The 9,439-nt window shown below is 41.9% G+C and overlaps 1 protein-coding gene across 1 annotated transcript; it reads left to right on the forward strand.

Annotated features, from left to right (window-relative positions):
* The first annotated feature begins 2,727 nt into the window (after window positions 1–2,727).
* LOC113771163 lies at window positions 2,728–3,555 on the forward strand. The gene has a single exon (XM_027315778.1). It carries the CDS (start codon window positions 2,728–2,730, stop codon window positions 3,553–3,555), a length of 828 nt encoding a protein of 275 aa, XP_027171579.1.
* Window positions 3,556–9,439: the final 5,884 nt, after the last annotated feature.

Below are 9,439 nucleotides of genomic sequence, written 5' to 3' on the forward strand. Positions count from 1 at the left end.
GGGTGATAGCTCTATCAACCGCCAAGACCCCATTTCGAAAAAAAAAAAGACAAAACAAAGAATAGCTGGTTGAATAGCTGTCAAACAGCAAAACAAAGAATTCGGAATTGTTGAATAGCAAAACAAAGAAAACAGACCTGGTTTCTGCACATCGACGCATCCAAAGACCGGAGCAGACCGGAGCATCGAAAGACTGGTTTCGCGTTTGCCGCTTCCCAAAATTTGCCAGCATTGGCGTCCCATTGCTACTGTCAAACAGCATAAAGGTTAGGCTTTTGCACTTGCAATGCCTCAAGTATAGCTTTTTAAGTTTAATGAATAGTTGAATACTTTCATCCAAGGGCAGGTTCAGATTTGTTGTGAAATTTGGGTGTAAATGTGATGTGGGTTGTGCTTATTTTTGCAATTTTTGTGGTGGATTTGAGGAAATACGTTATCTTTTTCGAATTCGGGCAATTTTTTCGTTTCCAATTTGTTGCAGTTTATTTGCAGTTTTCTGCAATTAGTGCAGAAAAAGAAAGATCCGAGCTCGGATACGACTAAAGGCAGAAGGATCCGACCTCGGATCCTTATGATACGAGGTCGGATCGTCGGATCCATAGTTGTTTACTCAGATCCGAGGTCTCGTCTGATCATCCGTTGAGAAGGATCCGAACCCTGTTGGATCTGAGGGCTGCCATAAATAATCCGAGCTCGGATCCTCGCATTTCATAATAATAAATGCGAGGTGTGGTTTTATTTTTTGTTAAAATTTTTTGTGGATTTCGTCGTGCGAAAATTCGAGCTCCGTGAGTTCGCATTTGCTGAAGGCGAAGACCCTTTGGATGTAATCCCATGCTCAAAATGCCCCATTTGTAGAATTCTTTTAAAATTCATCAGATATTTTTTTTTAAATCTATTTATCGACCCTATTACTTTTGGTCGAAACACTATGTACATTGGATATTGTATGTTTTGCAATTGGAGCTTTGAGACTTTATTGACATTATGTAGTTTATAGATTGGAGCTTTTGAATTTCATGGATATTTGGACTGTTTGACAGGGAGTTTGAGGCCATTTATAGGGGAGACTATGTCGAAATTTTTGTAGATCTTTCTTTGTGAGGGTAACTCACTATTAGGTTATTTATTTTATATTACAACAACTGTTTCTTATGCATAAGGCTTAATTCGGATTTGATACAAGCCATTAGCTAATTTATGTTATATTACAACTATAGGGTCTCTTGACAATATGTAGTGTGGCAAATGTGATTACTACTTAATCGGGTTCCCTTTTCGGATTGGTTGGCAAGGAGTTTTAGTCTAATTTTAGGGGAGACTCTGTCCAAATTTTCTAAAAATTGCGTTTGGAGTTTTAGGCTATTGCTATCGTTATTTATAGCATATTTCATACCTGTTTTCAATTTTTTCATAAACATCTGGATCGAAATTAGTCTATATAATAGTTCCAATTTCGACCTACAGTCCATCCTCTTTCATTTGTTTGGACCCTTGGACTACTAATTCTAATATATTGTCCCCAAAATAGGGATTCATTTTACAAACATGTCTGTAGAAAGACCTCTGCGGGTAAACCTTTATTGGGGAGGACAAATACATTACGAGGGTGACTTTGTTTGTTATTTGCCTCGTACTTCCAACCGGACATTCACTTTGAGGCATAGAATTGGATACGGGGAGTTGGTTGACAGGATTTACCACTATATTGGGGTCGATAAAGGGATGTTCAAGCTGAAATTGTTTCTTCGTCAACCGTTGGAGAGTTCCAAATATACTGTTTCCGCAGTAGTTGATGATGAAACTCTTGATGTAATGTACGATCTTTGGATCGAAAGAGTTTCATACATGGCGGAGATTTATATCGAGAAGGAAGAAATCGTCCAAATGCCTGTAGTTAATAGCGTATTCACTGGACCAATAGGTAATGTTGGTCCAATGATGTCGCTTGTACATGCATTCATGGATCCAACAAAGTTTAACTGCCCAGGAATATTTTCATGGCCTGGATTCCCACATGGTTTAGATTCGATTCCAAGTTTTGGAGATCCAGGTCCATCATGCCATATTTCTCCAATTGGGATCGAGTCTAACCCTGGGCAAGGTTGTCGCAATTCAGCTGAAGATGATGTATATGCTAGTATACATGATAGGCTCATTGGCTCTCTTGAAGATGATCTGGAAGAAGATGACCCGGAAGTTGATGCGGAAGAGGTTGAAGAGTCGGAGTCGCAAGATGTGTCTGGTAGTGACTCGGATGATGAGCATGAAGGTGGGGGTTTAAGAGTAAACCTCGATATGTTCCACTTGGACAGACGCAATAGCACAGCTGGCAGCTCTGTATATGTGCCAAGAGGAATTGCATTTTTCTCCGATCTTGGGAACATAGATGATGATGATATGGAAGAGGAGGATGGATTGGAGCGTATTGTGACATTCAGTGAGGAGAATAATAATATACGTCTTCATATGAGATTTGAGAGTAAGCAGCAGCTCAGCCGAGCAGTTAGGATGTGGTCCATCAATCACAATAGGGAGTTCAGAGTTATTGAGAGTAAGAGTAACACGTGGTTTGCTAAATGCAAGTCATCAATTGAAAGAACTCCTTCCACTTCAACCGCGCCATCGTATCCACCATGCGACTGGTGTGTTAGAGCCGTAAAGAAAAAGACTCATGGAATGTGACAAATTACAAAGTGGGTCAATGACCATAACTGCTTGGGCGACATGATTAGAAATAACAATACAAGCCTTACGGCTTCCGTTATTTCAAGGCACATCCTCCGTAGCATTGAAGATGACCCTGGATTAAAGGTCAAGAACATACTAAGTTCCGTTAAAGAAAACTTGAAGGTTGATGTGTCTTACAAAAAAGCCTGGTATGCCAGACGTAAAGCAATTGGGCTTGTGTTTGGATCTTGGGAAGCGAATTTTGCCGAACTACCACAGTATCTCGATGCCCTGGTGCAATCCAATCCAGGCACCGTAGTGGAGTGGTCACATCATTCGGATAGTTCGGATCGAGTTAAGACCTTTAAGTATGTATTTTGGGCATTTGGACCGGCTATTGAAGCATTCCACATGTGCAGGCCGGTTATATGCGTTGATGGCACTCATTTGCGTGGCGAATACAAGGGCAAACTCCTTGTTGCAGTCACGCAAGATGCGAACAACCAGATTCTGCCAATTGCTTATGCCATAGTTGATGAGGAGACGATTTCCAGTTGGTCGTGGTTTATGGAACAATTAAGATATAATGTGGCACTTGATCGACATCCTATCTGTGTCATTTCCGATCGCCACAATGGTATCATCTATACCATGACACACTTTGACTATTGGGCGGAACCTCTAGCCTACCATAGATTTTGCCTGCGACATGTTAGGAGCAATTTGATGACACACTTCAAAGGTTTACACTTCGCAAGTTGTGTTGGGCAATGGGAAGGACAAGACAATTACGCAAGTGGCGGATGTTCAGAAGAGAACTACGGAGCATGTTCCCAGATGCTTGGAATTATCTGTCAGCCATTAGTCCAAAAAAGTGGTGCCTAACACACGACGATGGCCGTCGTTGGGGTATTCTAACTACCAACATATCCGAAAGCTATAATAATGTCTTGCGCGGGGCACGGCATTTGCCAATTCGTGCATGCATTGACATGACATTTCATCGGACAGTTGCGTTATTTAAGACGAGAAGGGAAGATGCTTCACATTGTCGCAATCCTTTTCCCCCAAAGATATGGCGGCAATTTAATAATGCTGAGCGGAAGGCAGGCGCCCACAGAGTCATTGAGTTCGATGGCCCATCGGGCGTATATAAGGTTATCACAGGGCGGCGTGTCGATGGTAAAGGAGGCAATACGCAAACCATCAGATTTTTTGATAAGACATGCTCTTGTGAAAAGTGGCAGATATACAGGTTTCCTTGTTCACACGCTTTGGCGGTGTGCAGGAATAGAGGTGACAATCCGGGATTGCTTGTGGACCAGCAGTTTACCAAAACAAGGTGGGCGGTCCAGTATTCAGGCATGTTTAACCCATTGCCGCATCAAGATACTTGGCTCCATCCTGGGTGGGAGTTGCAGGCAGACAAGAGCAAATTTATTACACGTCGGGCAGGACGGGTTCGAGCTAGCAGAATTCGGAATGAGATGGATGAAAGGGATCCAGACGAACCAAGAAGATGTCGAAATTGTCATCAGACGGGTCACAATAGGAGAAATTGTCCGAATTATAGGCCTTGATTTGATCGACTCCCTAGATATTTTTGTTTCATGTTAGTTCAATTTTTTTGATTATAGGATTTATAGCCTAGTTCATTTGTGTTCGATTCTGGATTTATTTTAAATAACTACATTAGTGACTTGAATTTATCATTTGTCAAATGCGCTACTCGTTATGTACTTTGATAAGTATTGAATTTCCAGTTTACACCTGCAGCCCCAAAGGGACATTTTTGAGGAGCTATTGGCAGGGAGTTATGGCCGCTTTATAGGGGAGACTTTGCCAAATTTTTTGTCAAACCACGTTTTAAAATATGACTACAAATACATTGCTGCAGTATATGAATACATAGAGGGATAACAAATGTTTGTAAAAAAAATTAACTGATAGAAATGGAGTTCTCACTCGATGTATCTTAGTTCTATGGTCAAATTTTGCTGAAAAATAAAACCCGTGGCCGCGATTTATAGGTCAAAATTGGATACTGCCCACTTTTAGGGTTTTACTTATGCATGACTCATGGTCTTTAATTGATGTAGATATTTGCTTGGGATTATGGCCGACACTCCTATCCCTGCAGGCCTACATCCAGGACCATACGTGCACGACATTATATCGGGGGGAACTGCACACCGGGCGCATTCAATTTTTCACGGACATATTGAGGGCAATCAGTTAGATGTCAGACGGTGTGACAGAGGATTTTGGGAGCATACGCCTATTCCTGATCGGGTTTTGCGTTATATTGCCTTGGCTGGATTTGAGGGGGTGCTTGACAGTGGATATCAGATGGTTGATCATTCTTTGATCACATCTTTAGTCGAGAGATGGCGGCCCGAGACGCATACATTCCATTTACCGGTTGGAGAGGCTACCGTGACATTACAGGATGTAGAGGTGTTGTGGGGATTGAACATCGATGGTCCACCGGTTATAGGGGTAGACACATACCGCAGCATTCAGGAGTGGAGAGCCATTTGTGAGGAGCTCCTTGGATTTTCTCCTGCAGTTGGATACTTTGATGGACAGAGGCTAAAGTTGGGATGTTTAGCAAGAGTCTTGGATACAGAGTTGCCACCCGATGCTTCAGATGCGGAATGTAGGCAGCGTGCGCGCATCTACCTCTTACTGATATTAGGTGGACACTTATTGTCCGATAAGTCCGGCAACAAAGTCCTTTTGTTGTATCTTCCATTACTGCGGGACTTGGAAACTGTTGGGCAATATAGTTGGGGTAGTGCGTGTTTGGCGACTCTCTATCGGTCACTTTGTGATGCCACGCATCCTGCCAAGTCGGCTATTGCCGGTCCATTAGTTTTGCTACAGGTACATTGCACATAGGGACATTTATCTTCGATTTTTTGCATTTTTTCATTTTGCAATTTTAACATTGATTCTAATTTTCTAACAGCTCTGGATTTGGGAACATATACCAACCATGCATCCGGACCGAATCGCGCCGTTGGAGCATTACCCTGGTCCATATGGAGCTAGGTGCGTCGTTTCGCCCTTATTTCGGTTGTTTCCGTGACATTTGATATCGAACCAAGATATAATTTGTTCTAAACAGGTTCCTACTTTTTATATTTTTAGGTGGAATAATGATTTGGACGTACACAGAGTTGTTAGGCATGTTGTGCCCGCATTCCGAGATCAGTTGACAGGCCTGCGGGCTGAAAAGGTATTGACTAGCATATGATGTGCATGTAATGGTCAAAAGCTCGGATCGGTTCCCTTTATTATTTCTTAATACAAAAAATGAAACAATTTTCATGTTATATTTTTTTGCAGTTCATATGGCAGCCATATTCGGCGGACGTTCTCGCTTCTCTTCCTGCGTATTGTACTGCAGGTCAGGACATTTGGAGATCCGTAACGTATCTTATTTGTTGGGATGTAGTTGAGCCGCACCTCCCTCATCGGGTTATGCGGCAGTTTGGGTTTCATCAGTCCCTGCCTGATATGAGGTTGACGGATAATCAGGCAGCTCTACATTTTCTAGATCGTCGTGGTAGGGCGAATCAAGACTGGAGCACCACGCATAGACAATATATTGATATTTGGACTGATCGACGTGTGCATGTACAAGATGGCACAGTAATTGAAGATACTACATATCCATCCGATGAGTATGTTCAGTGGTATCGGGAGCGCACGGTGATTTATATTTCAAACCCGAGTCGATTTCCCGCTTTCCCTGAGGGCTTCCGGGGTGATAGCGCTAGGGCACAATATCTTGTATAGTTTATTTCCAACCCACTTTTAATAATTACAAATAGTTTGCTGACCTTTTAAACTATTTTTCACTACTGTATGTCCTTCTAATTCGGTCCATTGGTTTTGCAGAGCGATGCCATGTCTCGCATGTATTTCATGGCACAGGACTCTCTTGGCGTTAGTGATGAACAACACAGCGGATATTTTCAAGAGTTGAGGGACTTTGCATCCACATCTTTGCATCATGTAGGAGAGTCCCGCCGACTTGCATTTCGTCCTCCACACGTACCACATGAGATTCCACTATACCCTGATCCATGTCGTATTCAGCGAGCTCCTAGAAATACCCACGGAAGTCAGCATGGCGGTGGGCGACGTCGTAGACTCCGATCACCAGAGCCCACCATGCAAACTGCATTCCATGGAGGTTCGATGGCAACTGAAGACCAAGCTGGCGCATCTGCTTTTGTCACACCTCAGACCGAAGTCATGCATGACGGAGGTGGATCGATTGGCCATTATCACAGGTCCCCTGTGACGTACACAGAGTTTACGCCCGATAGGGATTCACATCGCGATGTTTCTGAGCAATGTGAAGGAGGTGAAGGCACAAGCACTGAAATTCAAGATACTACACTGTTGACACAACGGACTCTTGGCCATACAGTAGTGCCAAACCAACCACGTCGAAGCCAAAGAATACCCAAACCAACAACATGTGGTACTCATGGGAAACTTGGGCAGCATTGATTGCGGGCTACTCGTATTGTTATTGTATAACTTACCTAACTTATGGATTACACAATTTTGTTTGTGACATTTTGTATATATTCTAAAATTTCAGCAATATGAGTGGAACAACGCGATCGCGCGTATCTTAGTTCTCACTTTATATGAGTACAAAAAAAGTAGGTTATATGAGTATTCTTATGCATTATACAGCTGTACACCTATATTTTATACACGGTAAATTAGTTACATGTCGGAACTTCCATCTTGAAGGTGCAATTGAAGAACACGTGGTTTAAGGGAGTTTTTCTTACCAAATTGTCTTTTAAGTGCTTCAAATTCTCATGCATATACATGCATTGTGCATTTCAAGTGAGTGTTGGTGATATCATGGTTATAAAAGCTCAAGTTTAGTCATTTGATATGTATTTAAGGCCAAAAAATGCCATTTTAGTGTAAAAGTGCAAAAAAGACCAAAGAACCTCACCCCTCGATTTCTAATGTAAATGTGTTTGTTGTGTTTTGAGAGCTCGGATATAGTGGTTATGGTATATTACATGTGCGTACGAGATTAGGATTGATAAAATGTTTGTCCAATGTGTGAATTGGAATTGGCCGAAAAAGGGGAAAAAGATTTGAAAAATTGCAGTTTCTGCAATTGTTGCAGAGAAACACGGATCCGAGCTCGGATCCTAGGAACCCCAGAAAGATCCGACCGCGGATCTATTCATCCGAGCACGGATCCATAGATAACCAGATACATCCGAGGCCTCGCCTGTGTTTTTGTTGAGACTGATCCGAGGCCTTCATGAACCGATCCGTCCTCGGATCGGTTCGCGGATATAGCAGAAACGAGGCTTCGTTTCTGCACTTTTCAAAATTATTCTTCCCTCTTCTCACCGAAACCCTACCCCTTTCTTCCAATCTTCCAGTTTAACCATCAAATCTCCAATCTTCCTTCATAAAAACCTCCCCAACCCTTTTCTGATCAGTAACCCCAATCTATTTTACCAACAAACAACATCAAACAAGGGTTCTGATCTGCAAAACCAGGAATAGGGCCGCACCTGATTTCCTCAAATTGGGGGGTATTTTGGCGTGTTTCTGTGTAAACTTTGACATCTTTTTCATCCTCCATTATCAATCTACACATTTGAGGTAACAATTTGCGAATTTCTTTGACATTTTATAATTTCTTATTCGGGTTTTTTATAGTTTTTGGGAATATTATGATAAATGCATATTTGTTGGGATTTCTTGATAAAATTGTGCCACATTGTGCTTAAAGATATATGTACAGCTATTTTCATGCTTATTTTTTTAGAGAACTGTGGACTTGCTGATATTTTTAAGATTTTTTCTCAAATTTTGGCCATGAGCATTTTAGTGATTTAGACTTGTTTACGTTCGTTTTCATTGAATGAATGATTTTGTTCTTAGGACTATAAGTTATTGTTGTACCAAGTGCAAATGATATGCCAACTAGATCACATTCTATTGGATAAAAGAGCGTGTTTATAATTTAGTTAAGTACGTTCAAACCTTTTGGCAAACTTACGCCTCATTTGTATGCACTTTATTAAGAATGCTATAGTCAATTGTTGTGTGATTCTTGGTTAAAATTATGATTATGTTGGCATATACATTGTTGCAATGATGGTTAAGGTTCAAATGATTCATTTCTTTGAGGACGATTTTAATTGAAAATATGCAATTGAGCTTGAAATGCGTAAAAAAAGGCTATCGTTGGTTGTGTTTTTTGTGGTACATGTTGGCAGGGAGTTTAGCCCTTTTACAAGGGGAAACTCTGCCGAAATTTTCTTAAATTCTTATTTAACAAGTGTGAGCAAGTTTATACGTTTTGTAATGAACCTTCATGTTGTTTTGGTATAGGTATTATGGCTCGCACAAGGAGGGCTCGCATTCGTACTCCTACTCCTTCCTCAAGTGAGGAACACACACCCTCTTTGCATGAGGAGTCACCTCACGAAGAATCTTCCTCACCTGAGCCGCCACCGCGTTCTCGCCGGAAGACCGCATCTACTAGCCATGACGAGCCACCGCCAGACTACGATACCACACGATTCACATCGCTCGAAAACCAAGAGTGGTATGAAGCCGGACTGGACAAGGAGATCATCATTGAGAAACACTTGGCACCGGAGGTGGACGCGCACTATCACATTTCTACAGCATTCAAGAGACTTGGATGGGAGAACATCCTTCAGTTGCCCAAGCACTACTACCCCAACCTGGTCCGGGA

The sequence above is a fragment of the Coffea eugenioides genome, chromosome 5 (assembly GCF_003713205.1).
Source record: "Coffea eugenioides isolate CCC68of chromosome 5, Ceug_1.0, whole genome shotgun sequence".
NCBI classification, from domain to species: Eukaryota; Viridiplantae; Streptophyta; class Magnoliopsida; order Gentianales; family Rubiaceae; genus Coffea; species Coffea eugenioides.

What these genes read in the sequence shown, in the direction of transcription:
- LOC113771163 (XM_027315778.1), top strand. Translation starts at nt 2,728, where the DNA reads ATGATTAGAAATAACAATACAAGCCTTACGGCTTCCGTTATTTCAAGG.